The 19187-nt window shown below is 37.4% G+C and overlaps 1 protein-coding gene across 2 annotated transcripts in view; it reads right to left on the reverse strand.

Moving 5' to 3' along the window:
* Window positions 1-578: 578 nt before the first annotated feature.
* Window positions 579-19187, reverse strand: part of LOC108670811 (RNA-binding protein Musashi homolog Rbp6) — an 87808-nt gene continuing 69199 nt past the window's right edge. The window contains exons 5-13 of one of the 2 annotated variants that reach the window (XM_047883913.1): window positions 16955-16987; window positions 14132-14212; window positions 8651-8791; window positions 5578-5762; window positions 4796-4991; window positions 2747-2806; window positions 2404-2582; window positions 1873-1923; window positions 579-1663 (exon numbers count right to left, since the gene is read on the reverse strand). In XM_047883913.1, coding sequence (XP_047739869.1) covers window positions 1885-1923; window positions 2404-2582; window positions 2747-2806; window positions 4796-4991; window positions 5578-5762; window positions 8651-8791; window positions 14132-14212; window positions 16955-16987 — 914 coding nt within the window. In that variant the 3' untranslated portion in view covers window positions 579-1663; window positions 1873-1884. The remainder of the gene's footprint in view (window positions 1664-1872; window positions 1924-2403; window positions 2583-2746; window positions 2807-4795; window positions 4992-5577; window positions 5763-8650; window positions 8792-14131; window positions 14213-16954; window positions 16988-19187) is intronic. The other variant, XM_018158306.2, reaches the window with a different exon arrangement.

The following is a 19187-nucleotide window of genomic DNA, read 5'->3' on the forward strand; positions in this document are numbered from 1 at the left end:
TTGACAACGTCGCCTATCGTCGTAAACAAACAAACAAACGATCAAACGATTAACGGCGTAAATGATTATAAAAATCAATATACCTACTCATTAAACTCAATCGGCACGAATGTCCAGCAAATACATTGCATTCATTTCTTACAAGTAATAACTTTGCTCTAGTTAAAACGATTTAGTTTAAAGCTATAAAAAGTTAAAGACGTATACAAAGGAACTGTAAACCCACATAGGAACGGCTAAGGATATTAAGTCGGTGGTGTCGATGGCAGTAAGGAAATTCTGGACATTCAAATATTTGCAGCAGCAATATCAGTAACAGGGCGAGACTTAAGAGAGATGAAAAACATTTCCTTTATTTATGAACCCAGATAAATAAAGAGAAAGCAGCTTTAGCTAAAGAATACGAGAGCTCTTAATAGACGTAGAAGTAGAGAGAAGAAAAGGAACAATATGAATTGAAGTGACCTGAATTTCCGATAAATATTTTAGAGGTCCACGCAAACTATACAAAAAGCTCATCGAGTTTAACAAATTTAGTAATTTTTCAAGGATTTTGCATTTAAAACTAAAAGGTCTAGAAAAAACTAATAAACAAGCATAAGCAAAAATCAGTAAAAAAACATTTCACACTTTTACAAATAAAGTTTACCATGATACAACTGGAAAAATGGAAATTTGACAATAGAAACCAACTTATTAGCTAGTTTTGCGGTGAAGTTTCACCAAGAACCTCATATGATGGAGAATTTTTTTCAAAAATACTCTGCTCACATGTACCATACCTAGCAAACAAACTTAATTTATATTGTAATGAATATATAAGAATGAAGCTAGTTCACGCTATTGTTTTGTAAAATTGGAAGGGGACATTGTCACAACAATAATTGTTGATGTGGACGCTACTTCCACATCGCGCTGGTCTAGCAAGTATTGAACAGATATATAACAAACAAATCCTCCATTTTTAATAGGTAGAAAATCTAAGGAACCTATTTGAATTTGCTCATAAAAAATCTATTACAAACTTATAGCAAACGCCATTTACCTACCGTGAACTTTTAGAACTCAGACTAGTAGTATGTACAGTTAAGATTTTCTAAGCTTATGGAACCATCACCTCTGGAGCGAAGACATTGCACATTTGTTTCATATTCATGAAGAATGAGGATTGCAATGCACAAAAGTACGCATTGTATTGCTTAAAGAAGTCCTATTGAGTTGTAGGAAGAGTCACAATGTTGTGGCAAGACGTATTATTTAGACTCCCAATACCCTTATTTTAAAAAAACTTATGGGTGAGGCTGCTTTTTTAATTGGTACACTCAATTGCACCTCAAGAAATGGACTCGTCAGCTTAGTCCCGCAGAATATCAGTACAAAAATCCACCCTCATTTTAAATAGCTACTCTTCTAGTGGTGGGGGTATTGGATGTGCTTTGGTTGGCCGTGAATAACCCGACAAAAATGAGTTGATTTTCAATAATTTTCATCATGCGTCAACAAATTTGTTACCGCCACTGATCTGCTCCAAACGCTTTGAAATTTCTTGCCAGGAGTCACTGATTGCGAGTCCATTTTGGACCGATCCAAAACTCGCCATTTCAATGGGATGAAAATATGACATTTCAGCATGCGCTCCTCCACCCGTACGTCAATGCTGTAGCTGTAAAACAGAAGAAATTTCATGCTTATTGAGTATTCTGGAAGGCAAGAAAATTTCTATACAACTTGGATTTTTTATACAAAGCATTTAAGGGTGTCACTTTTTCACAAATTCTGCTTTTATAAATAGAAACGAAAATGAAAAGTTTCATAATTGTTAACAATTGATTAAATTAAAAACTAATTTAATTTATGTGCAAGAATACAAACCTGCTAATTATTTCAGTGATAGCCGTTTGCATAGGCCGCTATAAGCGTTCCCTGTTGGGGAGAAGGAAGCAAGTTTTAGCGAGGGCAAATCATGTTCTTATTGAAAAGGAAAATTGTACAGACCTAAGGAACGTTGTATACTGGATGTGTTCGGTTCCGACACTCATTCAATTTCAGCGAATTTATGAAAACATTGTTTTTATTGTGACCATTACCATTTAAGGAAGCATTTAAGTTATTTGTAGTCAAACTCAAAATATTTTTGCATCATCAGTACGGTAAAATGACCAACCCTATTAACTGCCATTTGAAATGAGGTAGACATATACTGGCACAATAATTATATAATGGCACGCCCATAACGGCCAAATGATCAACTTAATTAACTGCCATTTGAAATGAGGTAGACATTTAATGGCACAATAATTTAATAATGGCACGGCCAATACGGCCAAATGACCAACCCTATTAACTGCCATTTGAAATGAGGTAGACATATAATGGCACGGCCATTACGGCCAAATGACCAACCCTATTAACTGCCATTTGAAATGAGGTAGGCTGAGGTGACGCTGACTGCACGTAGCCGACGCCTGAGTCTGCCTGGGGGCTGAACACGTCCATGGGCCCGGGGGACCCCGTCGTGGCGAACCCCCTGCTGGTGGCGGGGGATGTGGGGGGGCCGTAGCCTTGAGGGAAGCTGCTCATTACTGTGTGGAATAAAACAAAGATAACATGTATGATAAAATAAAGTAGAGATACAGGATAAGAAAATATATAAGATAAAATATATAAATATATATGTTCATGAATTTTCGTACAATATATAGCGTATGAAATATGAATGAGGAGTGAATAGTGCGTGGAGTCTTACCGTCAATAAAGTCTTGGTAGTAGCTGGGCTGGAGGTCAGACTGTGGCCCCATCATCGCGTCTGCAGGGCAACAAAATAGTTAGTTGAATTAATGGGAACTTTACTAGGTAATGGTGACATAATAATAATGTGATAATAGTGCATTAATGATGAGATAATGGTGCGTTAATAGTGCAATAATGGTGCGTTAATAGTGCCGCTTATGGTGAGTTAATGCGGTAACGTTGCATTTATGGTGTGGCAATGGTAAGTAATGGGGAGTGAATATGTAGTAATGGTGGGCTAATAGAGAGGTAATGGTGAAACAATGACGAAACAATGAGGTTGTGAATGAGAAGAATAACTTGAGTACGTGGTTATGGATGAAAGAATGAATAGGAGTATACGAGGGTGAGATGAATACACAGGTAAGTAATTAATGATTTAAAGGTAAGTAATTGCAGAGTAAGGTGATATTAACGGCCCCAGGGGGCAGGTCAAGGTGCTCAAGGAAGTAATCTAATGACCGCACGAAGTGTTGAAAGGGGCAAAAAAATTATAGCAAATGTTGAAATGGCTGTAAGAAGTTTTTAAATGGCTGGAGGAGTGTGAATAGCTGAATGTAGTGCAAAAATGGCTAAAATGGCTAAGGGAATTGTGAAAATAGCAGAAGAAAGTATCCATATGGCTGAAGGAAATCTGCGAATGGCCGAAGGACGAGTTCATATGGCTGGAGATATGTGCTCATATGGCTGGAGGAAGTGTCCATATGGCTGGGGGATGTGTTCATATAGCTGGAGGAAGTGTCCATATGGCTGGGGGATGTGTTCATATAGCTGGAGGAAGTGTTCATATGGCTGTGGAAGTGCTCATATAGCTAGAGGAAGTGCTCATATGGCTGGAGGAAGTGCTCATATAGCTAGAGGAAGCGTTCATATGGCTGGAGGAAGTGTTAATATGGCTAGAGGAAGTGTCCCTATGGCTGGAGGAAGTGTTCAGACGGCTAAGACAATGGACATTGAGGCCCTCAAGACGCGGCTGTAGCTCCTCTAAGACAATATTGTCACACAAGGGAGGAAGGTCTTGAGAACGCAGCGCTCTCTGCGCTCGTTCATCAAGAGCTTTAATCCTTATTGAATTTCACGGCAAGATTTGACGCGATCTTTCAGCAGCTGATGGTTGGCCGACCCGAAACCACCTCTGACTAAAATTAGGAGTAGTCTTTAGCAGCGCTAACAACGTACGTGAATTTCGGTAATGGCGTTGCTTCAGCTGCGCAATGACAGGATTTGCTCCAAGACTAACGTCATAATCCGAAGTTTATTTTTAATTCCTTGATAATTCCGGCACTGGCGCTGAATCAAGATTTGTGTTGTAGTTTAAAATAATTGATAAGAATTAGTTTCCATATGCACACAGATAAGGAAGTATTTTTATAATGTAAAGAAGGCGAAGAAAATGCTTAAGTTAGGAATAATATTTTTGATTTTATTCGCCGAATCTTTCAGACCGTAGGCGATTTTTGTTTTTAAGATTGAGCTTTAAATAAACGATGTCCGATCGTTAGTAAAAGTTCGAATAAGTGAAGTATTAATTTTGAATGATGTTAAATAATATTTTTTTACATACATCAAAAATAAAAAAAAACTTATTATTTGCTGAGCGTGAGAAATAAATTCAGGTGCGCAAATAAATTTTTAATAAAATTCCAGCTGGAATTTACCATATGACTATGAAGTAAGTTACATCCCGCTGTAACATTGAGTTTGAATTGCCGATATCAAACGGCACGTTTCATCAGCTTTTTTCATCAGCACTCATTTCATTCACATTTCATTCATTTCCATATCATTCATTTTTCATTTTATTTTTAATTATAAATTTTTTGGAGGTGAAAAAATGCAAATATTTACCCAAAAATGCAAATATTTACGTTTGAAGTAATTTATGGAGAAACTAATTAAATTTTTTCGTCTCATTTATTTTTTGCAAAGTTGAGTTGAATTCAATTTGGGGGGGGGAAGGTTCAAAATTTCTTCAGGCGCATAATATTTGATTCTGCATACTAACCTGACGTACGCATCATAGCTGCAGAGTTCATGTGGTCGGCGCGGCTGTGCTGCACGCCTGCACCTGCAGGAACACCTGCTGCAGCTGCAGCGGCGGCGGCAGCAGCTGCACTCGACACCTGTACAGATGCAGCTGCAGCAGCTGCGGCGCGCTGGTCGCTCAGCGACGCGTCGTAGTAGCTGCCTAGACGGTCAGCCTGCACGTAAACAAAATACTCATAATTATGATTAAAAAATCTGTAAATGAAGCCGATTGTAACGCAAATAATACTCAAGTAATAATAATTTGTAGTCTCAGCGTTCATTTGGCAAAATATGGCTTTCGCTGATTCAAAACATGACCAAATTCAAAGTTTGCTAGGATCAAACCAGCTACTCAATGCTCCAATACTGGTACTTGACTTTAACCACTCGGCCACCCTATTTAATAATATTTTTATTTATTCGAAAGCTAGTTTGTTTTTCGCACAGAAAACGTAGGTCAAATAGCTCAGCAGATTCCCAAGCTGAAAAATATTGCGGGACAGAAACTGACGAGAATTAAAAAAAGACATAAATTCAATATTTTAGTGTAATAAGCTAATATAAACTCAATTAAATAACTCTAAAAGTCCACAATCAATTTAGTATTCAGTCGGATTTCCAAAGCTTACTCGTGACATAAATATTCAGATATCACACAGGATAGAGCAAAATTATTTTTACGATCAGATTCAGCAGGATTCCAAACCAATCCAAAATTTATCCGGATTAGCCCAGAAATTCTGCAGCACTGCAACCTACTGTGAGTGTTGGCGTTATTGGCGCAGTCGGCGTTAGGGTTGGCGTAGCCACGGCGCCGGTGTCGTAATACGCCGTGGCTTTAAAGCCATCGGCGTGAGTTGGCGTTTGTGGCGAGACTCCGGCTATGGCTGGAGTGCCGGGAGCCGCGGATGGGAAGTAACCGCAGCCTGCCGGGAATGTGCCGGCTGTAAAGCCGGCGTGAAACAACCAAACATTAATATGATGATTAACAAGTTGTGATCAACACCAAAGATGTAAAATAGAACTGGAAAGTGAAAGGATGTATAGGCAGTAGGTGGGCACGAAAGGATCAAGGTTTACAAGTATATAATTAAAAATTTAGTTTGTACTTCTGCAGAAATTGTATGGAAATTCTAAGCTTTGAAACATCTATCGGGTGATGAATATTAACTGCTTTGTATACATCGTGTATGTAAATTTTTAGTTTAATAGCTGACATGAAACCCGGATTAGGAATCAAGTATTTTGAAAAATAAATCGAGACGAGATGTATAGGCGAAGGTAGTGAGAGACTAAACGAACAGAGAACGAAATAGAGGGAAAAGAGAGGGCGAGAGAGCGAGAGAGAGAGAAAAAGAGACATCATTAAATGATAAGGCACGAAATAGTCATGTCGAAAATCGATTAAAAATTAATTTCAGTAATGGAAAATTTTCCTAATTACCAGATTTATTTTAAATTGGCAGAATTATCAGATTTACTCACTGCTGAAAATGATCAACAATGTCTCAAAAGTCATCTACAAAACATGGGAAACATTTTTCAAAATTTTCAAATCATCAACTGGGTTAAAATATTACGGAAGAATAATGCAAATTCGAACAAATAAATAACATTGATGAGACATTGTAAATAGCGAATGAAAAATACGAATTAAAACGAGGGTGGGGAGGGGAGAAGTATGCGAAATCAGGGATTGGGTAAGGGAGAGGGTGGGCAATGTGCACGCTTAGAACTTTCATTTGAATTTAAATATTATGAGGCTCATGCTATTTCGGGGAAAAATATTTAGCATGAAATTGACAATAAAAAATGAAGAGGGAATATGAGGAAGGTAATCGTTGATTCCGTTATGTTCTCGCCAAAAAAGTAAGTTTATTTGTTTCAAGTCGTCACAGTAACGTTCTAAATACTAATACGATCAAAAGAATATATAGGTGGGGTAATAACACAAGCCTCAACAATAATTAAAGGTGAAATGATGAAATATCAATGGGATAAATATGTTATAACATTGGGAAGACTTGTCTACATTTTGTACAGGGAAACATTAAGGGCGGGGAACAAAATTTTTACAATTAGGAGGTCGACAACAATCACTTAGAGTTAAGCTAAAGTTACTCAATTCTCAATCACTAAGCTAAGGGAAAATGTTCATTTCGGGAGCACAGTACAGGTAAAAATTTGTCTTTCATTACGAAAAATTTGTAACGAAATTCAGAAGCCGCAAAATGTCGTACGTCGAGACGCAGTTTACGCAAAAAGGTCTCAATGTTTTGCATCAAAATCATTTGCTGAAAACCCAACATTCTCACTAAGACAAACATATTTAATAATACGACGACAGTCTTATTCAAAAATAGTTGATCATAAATCCTGAATGGTTTGGTTGTCTAATTTTATCATTCCATTTACATGCCTGTTCTAAGCGTATATAAATATACGAAATCTTATACGTACTTTTTCCTGCAATTGAACATGATTGTCAATAATGACACTAGATATTCAATTAACAAATCTATACATAATGCAAGACACTATTAAGGCGTCAGGGACTATCATTCTCATTGTCCGACTGCCTTTACAATTACACAAAAAAATACATTTTCTTGGCCTTAAAATGCTCATTAAATCCTTACATATACCGACCATTAACGTTTATTACGATTTATCTATACTATAATGCAGTTAGAAATATAATATCTCTTAACTGCATCGTACAAAAATCACGTACGAAGTCAGTGGTGAAACTTCGTTGCTAGTTACAAAAAGTACTTGAACCGACAACAAGTTTCTTAAACTTAACCTTTATTAATGTAGGGGAAAAAATTTCGTCAGTTGTTTGCAAAGAAATTACTTGGAGTTACCACATCTAGAGTCCAGACAAGGACCAAAAATTTCAGTTGGTAAAAAGTTTGCTAATCCTACTGAGTGACAGCATTCATGTTACGAGTCTTGTTACTTACTTGCAAACAAGAACCCTGCTCGATCTTTCTCCACATCTATTTAAGATAGGCAACGGTCCGAGCTTAAGTTCACAAACTACGTAAATTTCCTTTGGCACAATTGATTGAGAAAAACTACAAAGAAAATATCCGTGGACAACACAACTCCATGTGACATCGTGTCTACCGTAAAAAATTAAATAAAATCCATTGGGATCGTTTGAAAACAAACTTTTGTCTACAAAAGACCACTCTGATAACGAAAACATTAACAGAAAACTAGCAGGCGTGGCACTAAGGCACGATTTTAGATCAGCCTCGGAAATGACGCGCTCATTAATGTCTCGGTTGCGTTATTTTGCTGCAAATGTTAATGAGGCACCAGGGAGGCGGGACACTGAGACGCATGGTAGCTAACTTGAACAGGAAAACTCTGATAGGTACAGCACGTTCTATTGAAGATGCTCAATGCAATAGGGAAATTGAAGATGGAGTAACTCTCTAGATTTAAAGTATGCAACTGCTAATGTACGATAAAGCAAGCACGTTTATTCCCACAAGATAAGACCTTCTAAGTCTTGCATTTCAATCACACCAACGTATGTTACCGCCGATTCGGGGCGGCAGAGATGTCGACATCCGCAAGGTGCGTAGTAACGCAACTTCGCGTGAAAGTAGCCTTTTGACTAGACACTTTCGCCCCGAGTCGAAGGTAGTAACATTATGTGGATAAATCTCATTGAAAATCATAGGGGTTCAAGAGCAACCGACCATCGAAATTTCAGTTTCCTAAGATTTTCAATAAGAGGGTGCACGACTGAGAAGACTCTTATGGTGATGCTATTGGTGGTGGAAATGATCGAACAAGAATCGTCATGGCTGCTTACCATGCGCGACAAAATGTACGGCACGCAAGGGTTGAGGGGTTGGATGCAGCCCCTGGGACGCAGCAAGGGGTTTCATCGAGTCCCCATCGGGACAAGACACCACCGACGGGTTCAGATTTGCGCTGGTCCCACTCGATAGGCCTACCAAAACACGTAGGGAACTACCTTCAGAACTCAGTATTTGTCTTACTTATGTACAAAGCATTGCTTTATATATCTATAGACATAACAATTATTAATCAATATACGGGAATCGTTTCCGTTAATAGAGCCCATCTGAATGAAGTTAAATTGGGAACCATTTTTTTAAAGGGCGTACTGAGAGAGAAAGGTTACTCTGGCTGTGCTGATTTGCAAACATTCAAAGTTATGCTCTAAATGGATGAGAATTTTACAAAAGCGAATGGGTGCAACGTTTAATTTGATATTATAAAAAAATTTGCTCAGTTAGGTTGAATATCATTGTTCATTTGGAGGAAAGTTATTGTGAATAGGTTATTTAAATTAATTTCCAGTTGTTTGCAATTCGGCTACTTATAAATTTTGGGAAGCTCTTTAGGATTGTACGTTAATACGCAAAATAATTCATTCAAACATTAGAAATAGTATGCGGGGACGAGGTTTTACAGGAGATAGATAGTTTTTAGTACGTCATCTGCAACTATTAGAATCGCTAGTGTTTAGGGAAATGCTAGAGGACTAAAACGCCGACCCAAGGAGGATCTATACTCATGCCTTAGTTCACATGCTAGTCTACAATCAATAAAACCACTTTGGCCAGAAAATTACGTTGAAAACAATGTTACAATTAACAAAATGAGGCGGGGAAAAAAAACTTATCGTACAGTATATCATGAGATCTATGAGGAAAATAGAGAATTATAGCGGATATGGTTATATTTATTGGACAAACAAGCAGTACATAGAGACGAGTCGTACCGTTGTTGCTACAGAAACATCCTTTGTGGACTTCAACGCTCGATCAAGCAATCCAAGATTTCACAAAAAATGTAATTCCAATTCCAAGTTCTTTTGCTCTTCTCAGCAATGCGGTAAAAATTGCAGGTATGCAGAGCGCAAAAGTCAGATCCCATGGAGAAATGGTCGAATAACACTACAGTCTATTCACTAACTTCTAACACAGAAACGCTCTAAAGTACTCGAGGAAGAGAACTCACTTAATCCTCAAATAATTTGGCACTCGCATCAAAATGAAGACGAGGAAACTCTAATCGAGATCATTCTGATATCTCTACAAACTATCTAGTTGGCACAATAATGAAGAATCTCAAGTTCAAGCTACACTTTCATGAATTTAAATATTAGACTTTTTAAGCCAAATGACAATTAATGGAGAAGGAAGTCACGTCTATCACTAAATCTGTTTAAACTAGAAACTAATACAGAACTAATGCATCTCAAAAACAGAAGGAGGTACATCAAAATCGTTTGTGTTTTAATTAGTCAATAATAAATTCATATAAACATGTTTTGATATAACAACTTCGATAAAAGTTAGTAGACTTCATGACCAAATTATAGCGACTCGTAGATTTACATTCTTATTTCATATTATAAATGGACGAATAAACAGCATTAAGTGGCCGAGAAGCACTTGTAAATACATTCCCTTTTAGTCCTCTATCAATAAATTTCCCTCTTTGGCACGATTGCTTGGCCAGCACAAATCCGTGCACGTCATTCAATGAACTTTCGTTCTAATCAATGCTTGAGAAACAAAAAGCTATCGAAGTGATATAGAAGTTACTAGATTTAATATTGCTCTTGCTGTAAATAATTCACTTAATATTACAGTCTAAACGCTTTACAAGTGCTTGAATTATCTAAGAAAGCTTAGCCTACCTAGGAGCAAATATTATTATTAACCTTGCTAAAAATTGCATATAATTTAGCAAGAGATAAATAACATTTACTAAAAAATTCCAATCACACAATAGCAGAAATTATAAAATTTATCCTATCCAATAGTACAAGTTTTCATAGGGCAAACGTTTTGGCTCTGATGAATCATTTGCATGACGAATGAAAATACAGTTATTTAGTCTGAAATTGGACCAGTATCTCCGTAGCAGCAATCAATGGAGGCCGCGAGGACAATAAATAACAACTTCTGGAATTATTTTCACGATGAAATTCTCAGCTTTGCCGATAAAATGTTGAAATAAAAATTTCAAGAGCATGAAAATAATCATCTAAAGATATTTTGGTGCTGCAGACCCGCAGATTCTTGGACTCCGATCTGACGTTTGTAGAAGTACGAGGCCTCCATCATTCGGAAACTTAATTCTAAAACAGTATTTGTATCCGTACGATCAAAGTAGACTACAGGGAGATGAAAATATTTTTAAAATTTTCAAAAACTAAAAGTTCCCAGCTTTAATCAAAATATCCACGATACTCACCTCGCCATAATAACGAATACATTAAATCGAGAAGCGCAACGAGTTACAAGCAGTTTAATTCTGCCTAAGCAGCGTGAGTGACGAACAAGAAGTAAAATAGCTCATTAGCTACGAATCCTTGCAGTTGTAACCAATCTGAACAGGAACAACAGGAACGATTTAAGTTCACAAATCGTGATTTCGGTGACAAGAAACTTGTAACGCATTGAGGTTACTTCGAACTAATTTTCCTCTCACAAGCTCTGAAATTGCATTGAAATATCAAACTTGAACAATAACAACGAGTAATGGCAAAGCTAAACGAAGACGATTAAGAAGCATAACATAGGAAAGGCACTCAAGTCTGCAAGATATCGCGTAAATTAGCTATTGTTGTTCGTGGACGAGTCATTCGAACAACCAACATCAAGCAAAGTATTCAACTGCAATCAAGTCATAGAAAAACTTCAATACAAAAATAGATTCAAGTTTATCGGCACTTTGTTGCCGTCGTCATCCTTCGTTTCGGAATATTCGATTGAGTTTCCAGGTTCTCTTTCAATTCCATGTACTTGAGAACTCTTGTTTACCACAACTACAACTCCAAATGAACCTGAAAGTTTCAACACTCGGGAACTCTAGTAAACCTAACATGCAGTGCATCCCGCGGTATAGAGTGGATTTGCCAATGAATTAGAAGAGGGAATGGGAGATGTTATAATAAACTGTTTCAAAATAAATGACATATTTTGTTGGCTAAATATTACCGCTTTAACATATGATTCCTGATTTTCCTAAATGTAGGTGTTTACGTGCAAGAAAAATCAAGAAAACTTTCCAAACAGTGTCATTCAGTGACAGTCATTATTCTTATAACTCGTTAATATTTTCTTTCGAGGAATTCAATTCGTGTTTATAAGTGATTAATTTTGATAACCTTTGGGATGAGCTTCATTTGAAATTTTCTTTGGTCGAAATTCTTGTCATGTGGAGTTATTTAAGTATTTTAGAACAAAGAATTTTAAATAATTGTAGTTTCTCCTGAATTGGAGAGTGATCGATTGATTTAATAGGCAAACATATATCTGCGAGAGCCAGGCCTAAGTTTGGTCTTTACTAGCTTACTAGCGAACAGAAAATTTGCTCTTTAACTATCAACGGCACAATAAAAAATGGACCAAGTGACCAACTTGAACAGCAAGACATGGAAATTTGATGCTTTCTTGGAGATTGCAGCTTCGATCTTCCTGATCGAGGTCAGGCGATGATCGATCTCGATCAGCTCAGGCCTCCTAGAACTCCGACCGAAGTTTTCACCCCCCAAAAATCTCCTAACCTGAACTTGGGTTCAGGCAGGATTCCAATAATCCCTGGAAGTGAAAAAAATCAAAATCTTGCAAGTACGTTCGCAGATTTGTTTTGTAAATTAATGATAATAGGATTTCGATCATAATTTGTTTACTGAAATTTAAATATTTCCGTATTTTGGAATAAATTGTGTAACCCATAACAATATTTCAGAAATATTTCGTTTAAAAAAATTCCATAGTTACGTTTCACGAGTTACACGAGATGCACTACATGTTATGGTCTACCAGCTACAGCAATTAGAGGTTCTAGCTAGGACGTGGGACTCACACTCAATTAACAAGACAAATGCCAGGACCGCCGATTTAACACACTTATATTTCAGAGGCCGTACTTTCAAAACTCGCCTAAGTGCACGTAGCGGTCTAAGTACGCACAGCAGCGATTTCTCGTCTCTGATTGGTGGGTTTAGATTGAGAGGCCCTCGGTGATTGGCTGACGGAGTTACCAACTCTTAAATATTTTTGATGGTACGGCCCCACACATTCAATGTGGCCGGATGCAGTGGTTGCTATCCCAATCTAAACGTTGATGACCAATTCTGTTGCAGAATAATTTTTGTATCAAGATAACACATTGCATAAGGATAAGTTACTTTTTAGTGGCAGAGATGGACTTATTTTAGTGTAGATCTGCTAGAAGCGAAAAATTGCTTTAAAATTTGATCGAGTTTGTTGGAGTCTCATATCTATGGCGACGAAATTCCTAAATAGAAATTTAGGCGATGCGACTCCATTTCCTAAGCGCGATAGATATATTGTCCATATTTAGTGTGGTCCCCATCACCTTCGCTTCTTGAACCGCTCTACGATGATTTTTAAAAGCCTTAATTTCGTTTACGCATGAAATCCTGCGTACCCCGCAACAGCTTTTCACTTCCAGCCGAAATCCAAGTCACGGAAAAACAAATTATAGCTAAAAAATAAATTAAAATGTTATAAACGCAATGAAGGAAACTATTACGTTGATAAGTCTCTTTAATTTACTAAGTATCAGAGAGGCATAGAGAGCACAGCAACTATTTAATAGGAGTAACATATTTAACCTGAAGTAACTATATTCCTACCAGATCTATTCTAGCGAACAAAATTCCTCGACAAACACGAGAAGAAGCCTTGATCTATCAATGAAGAATGGAATATACTATTTAAAACTCACTAATGATATCTAATTAACTACATCGCAATACGTCTCAAGAAACTTCAGAGCTCCAAGAACAAGATTAGCGACAACATTATACTTGGCCTTGCGAATAATTCATCAATTCTGCATCCGAAAATCATTACAGAAGTCTGCTTCAAACAATCGCATAAAATATTTGCTTTTCTGTCTTTTCTGCTCTTTCGGGAAATTGAAGACAATCAAACTTTAAATCCGGCCCCAAATAGTCAGTTAGGCGTCGTTGAAAAGCTTTATTCGAAATCAGCGAAATTATAATCACATTTTGTACTTCATAACACTAACACACTGTGAAAAAACTTTTCGGGGTTTCAATCTGAAGAGATTTTGTTAGTCGAGATCATAAGAGTTACATGCATCAAAGTTATCCCTGCTCCACAACGAGGTCCGAACGACACGTAATCAATTGGTTACAACTGCAAGGCCGCGTGCAAGTTAATCACTCCAAGTTGGTCGTAAGTTTGATGATGAGGAGTAGTGCTAGGAGTAGGGTGACCTAGACACACTGCAGCCACACCTGAATTCAAATTACCTGCAGGGTAATGGAAACCGAAGCTAGGGTAACTTGAGAAACCGCGACCTGCGTATGCCGCATACGCTGCAGCTTGTAGACCTGTGAAGTCAGTTCAAAACATGGAGAAGAACGAAAGGTTAATTAGGTGACATATTTTAGGAATTGTTCACTAAGATATCCGTAATATATAACTATGGTAATAGTAAGAATATATATCTTAATCTAGTGGCACTCGCTGAGAATTTGAATGGATAATAACGGCCTACAAAATTGAAGCGCTAAAACCACGAAAGTTTCTTGAACGGCGCTACTGCCTAAATTGATACAATTATCGACTGCAATTGTTTCAACTGAAATGGATGATGTGCTTGATTTCTAATCTCGGATAGATATGCGATGATGGGCTTCAATAACTTCACTATAGTCAAAATGTTAACAATATAAGCAAAACATAAAACATTGAAGTGAAAGACACGTTTGGTGTCGTGAACTTTGCTGTTAAAATCGCTAAAATATTAAGAAGCTGCACTACTGTCAAAAATATCAATTCTAGGATCTATATCATATATGTAGAGACTAGTCATGCATTCCAAATAATCAATTCACCTAACACATATTTCATCAAAATATTGATCCAAATTATGACAAAAGATACAAGTTGCTATTGTAGAATAGATAAGCATGATGCTAAGACTAAGGAGAAGTAGAGGCATGCAATTTAATCCGTTTTGTTTGAAGCAGCAAATTCAAGTGAGAGAAAATAAGGCTTATATTGCATACCACTAACTTCTCTCGAGGTATAAATGTAAGTAATACCACCGGCAACCACTTCACACTATACAACTACGAGAACAAAGAGTGCTGATTGCTTCTCTACTAAACCAATAGCTCAAACTTAGCTAAAAAAGGGGTGTTCAATTAAGAGCATCTACAGCATCAATATGAATGCAACATAAATAAGGGAAAATGCTTGAATACTTTGGTTCCTCGGGAGAAGCTGGTTAGATTTTTATTACTGTAGAGGGAACAAAATTGATGATATTTACAATAATATTGATAATACGTGTGTCAAGTTGGTGGCCGAGGTAGAATTTGGTTGGCTTACCGAGACAACTTCTGACAAAGCTCAAGAAAGATAAAATTCATTACGGGAAGCAAATTAAATAAACACGAAACAATGATCAACCTGCATGGCTTTTGACCTCCTGAGTCCACGAACAAAAATATCAGGTGCGCACGTTCAATTTTAGTGAATCTCTTCCTTCTCGCCATCTTCCACCAACTCTTTTGATTTTAGTTCGATGAAAGACACCCACAAATAGAACAGAATGTTTAAGGCAGAGCAGAGAAAAGCAAGAAAAGTGTATTCAGGAGAAAGACTTCATCTCATTCACTTGATGAATGAAAACATAAATTCTCAAGATATTCAAGGAATTGTCAAAGTTTCGTTAAAATTTTGAACCCACGTGTGAAACTTGATATAGATAACATATCGAAAAATATGACATATAATTATACCAAAATTACTTCGGAAAATACCAACACAACGTGAAAGAATTTTATGCGAAGGCATCATACGAAATCAAGATAAAAAAAAAGACAGAAAAAATGAGCAGAGAGGCAGAAAGAGAACGCAGTCAACATTGAACACGAGAGCAAATCTATTTATCTACGGTGCATATCTACATCATATATGCCGGCATCGCGTGCCTCAAATGAGAGTAGATTCAAGAAGAGCTGTGGTACACTGACGCTACCAATAACAAAGAGCCACGAATCAAATTAAATTTTGAAGCATAGATTAAGATGCCTACAAATGCAAAAGCCGTGAGCAGGTATGCCTAAATTTAGATAGTCGGTAGAAGCAAAATATGAGCATTGCATCACCAAAGCCAGCACAATTAAGAAGATGTGTATTGTAGCCTTTATATACCAGGAAGATACGAGGCAATGCTCAGGGATCTGCTATAATAAATTTCACGGAAGCGAGAAATATGGTAAGGAGGTGTATCGAAGTACGAGAAGTGAATATGATGCCAAAGGACCTTTCCCCGCAATAATTTCAATATCGCATTCAAAGAAATAGCATTCATTCAAATAGCATTCAAAGATACACACAAAAACTGAAAATGAGAAAATAAATGCCCAATAATTCTCAAAATGAAACAGGACTTCGTTACTTCAACCACGAAATTGAGGTGATAGTGAGACACATTAACGAGTGTTAGAGCTACAGGTATGAGTAAGGAATATGAACTTAAGTAATAAGAGATACACTGAACTGAAAAACAAAGAAGCCATTATGAGGACGGGTGATGAGTGCACAAGTTAGCGAAAGCAGTAAGCGGAAAGAGTACAAATGTTCTGTAAAAATTCATTGAGAAGGGGAGACGCTTATGACGAACGATGTTTTTGGCTAAAAAGAGAAGTCAGGAGCAAGCTATTTATTATGCGGACGGAAATTCTTTCTTTGTGTTGCATGCGTGCCCTTGGAAATTGTTATGGCAAGATAGACCTGAAGGTATGACTTGCCAGGTACAAGGCTTCCCCTCTCGTTAGAGTTCAGCGCAGATGAGAGTTTAGAACGAGATTGGATCGAACGTACATAGAACCAACGAGGCTCGTATTTTTACAGGTCACAGAAGTTGTACAGTGTTTCGTGCTAAGAAATATACTGTATAAGCTAGAATACCTTTCCAGTTCATAGAAACCCTAAATTAAAACCACAAAGCTCCGAAAGAAAGAGTTTGATCTATTTAGGTTATACGGAGAAAAGTTAACAGTTCTGCTTCGTCAGAAGTTAACAAGGTTTGCCAATGGAAAAAAAATTCAAATACATACCGTCAGGGAGTGCTCCCAGCGACCATACTAGATCTAGAACATTTGAGAAAAGAGAAAAAGAACTAGATCAGATACCTGATCATTGAGGTCATCAAAGTATATGGTTATCATCTTCTACTTCTTATCATTGATGGTACATAAAAAGGTTTGGATGCCCATGTAGGTGAAGCCACGTTGCCAGTCTACTAAAGTTTTACGACTGAGCTACCAACATCTACTTGACATTTTACTGAAGCAAAAATATAGGTAGTTTAGTACTATGGTTACGAATTTCTCATGCTTTAGACCGAATGTGGTCACCGGGAGCGGTCGAGTCAAAGCTTGCGAGTTATGCCAGCATCAGCCAATGGGACCGGAGAGGCGAGTCGGCTCCTGTGTTTTTCATTCATTTCAAGACTTGTTCAGCCTTCAAAACCATATGAGAGAGTTTCCGATAAAACTTCGTACGAAAATCAATTCATCAAATGATTAAGCGAATAAAATTAAAATTTCCAATGAAGTTGAAAACCAAGCAAAATGACGCATTCAAAATTTTTTTATGAACTGATTTTATTAGATTTCAAAGTTATCTTTTAGTCTTCAATTCCATAAAAGAAAACCGTTCCATGAGTGATCTACTCTGCATCTAGAAAGGATTTAGATTTTTTCTAGTCATTCACTATACTGTAATATAATCGACTACAAAGGAAAGGGAGGGAGCTATGCTAAAGACAAACAGCGTGTATCGCTCCAAGTTATGTTTATTCTATGAACAGATATAATACAAGGCTCGGCGCCTGGCAAGCTACGGCATACAGGCTACCATTGGCACATGACGACCATGAACGAGAACATACAATTTCTTAAATAGGTTCCATTTTAATACGGATAATCCCAACCAATTACAGGCCTGAATTACATGTATGATGCATTTATCCTCCAACTGTTTTCCTTCATAGGTTGCTTGTAATTTAGAAGTGATTTTAATATGAATCATTTCAAAGCCAGTTGCACTTTTGCGCCCACTCCATAGTTTCCAGCTTTCTTGTCTATGCATAAATGGCTGTAGACAATAGTAAAATTCTTAACTATTATTCTTAGACCATCATTGCGCATCGAAGCACTTTATTACAAGGAGCCTCTTCCAAAACAGTTATTTAATTGGGTATTCGAAAAATATAGGATCTAGACTATCATGAAAAAAATATTGATCGTGAGCGATCGAAGAAACTCGTCAGCTTCGTCTATTATGAAATTTACATCTGATTGCTTTCCTACGCATATATTGATCGATTAAGTACAATATGGAAGTCATTTATTGCTTTTATCAAACTATAGATTAGCAGAAGCAGCGAAATATCGACAGACTCAGCGAGCATCAAGCAGTGGATCGCTTGTTCCGAGGTGGAACCTGAATGTGAGATTTGAAAATTTTCCCTATGTTTCGGAAACAGAACACGATTTTCAACCCAACCTTGAGAGCATGATAACAAGTCATCACTTTCATCGACTTCTCACGATAAATCAACGATTATCTACAGTCAAACAAGAGAAAAGTTTAAAGTTCCAAGTTTGAGTTCAGGAACATTCGATATGTATTGATTGCATCCCACAAAATCCACTTGAACTTGGAAACATGATGAGACTAAACCACGAGCCATTGCCTGCACTTAATATGCATCAGATTTTTCGATACAAATTCAGAATGAGTTCGAGGTTGAGAATTTGAACTGCAACAACTGCACACTTAACGATACACATTACAACGACGCCTGAACAGATAACATGCTCACGACAGCGTGGATATAGCGAGCGCGCTGTGCCGGATCATCCATGGCTTTTTCGGATGTACGGAAGAAGATCAACAACGAGGACGTTCAGTTAACAATGTAGGAATGAATATTTTTAAGGTTTTACCAGGCTAATGTGACGCATGTCGGAACAGAGGAGAAGCTTCGTAGTAAGGTAGTTTGAAGAGCGTCTTCCAGAACACAGGCATGTGGATCTATATATACAAATAAGGAGACAGCAAAACGCCGGTGAAAAGAAAGAGCCTCGCAAATAACGAATTTACGAACAGTACGTGATTCACAGAGTGTGATTAGATGGTATTCGTCAGTCAAGTCCAGACAAAAATAAACGATACATTCGGTACTTGCACACCGCAGTTAAACTATTTAACGTACGACACAGTTATTGCTATAGCGCCAGCTGCGATGTCTACTGCACGCTGTCTAAACTAATAGACTATCAC

Source organism: Hyalella azteca, unplaced genomic scaffold, assembly GCF_000764305.2.
Source record: "Hyalella azteca isolate HAZT.00-mixed unplaced genomic scaffold, Hazt_2.0.2 contig14006, whole genome shotgun sequence".
NCBI lineage: Eukaryota > Metazoa > Arthropoda > Malacostraca > Amphipoda > Hyalellidae > Hyalella > Hyalella azteca.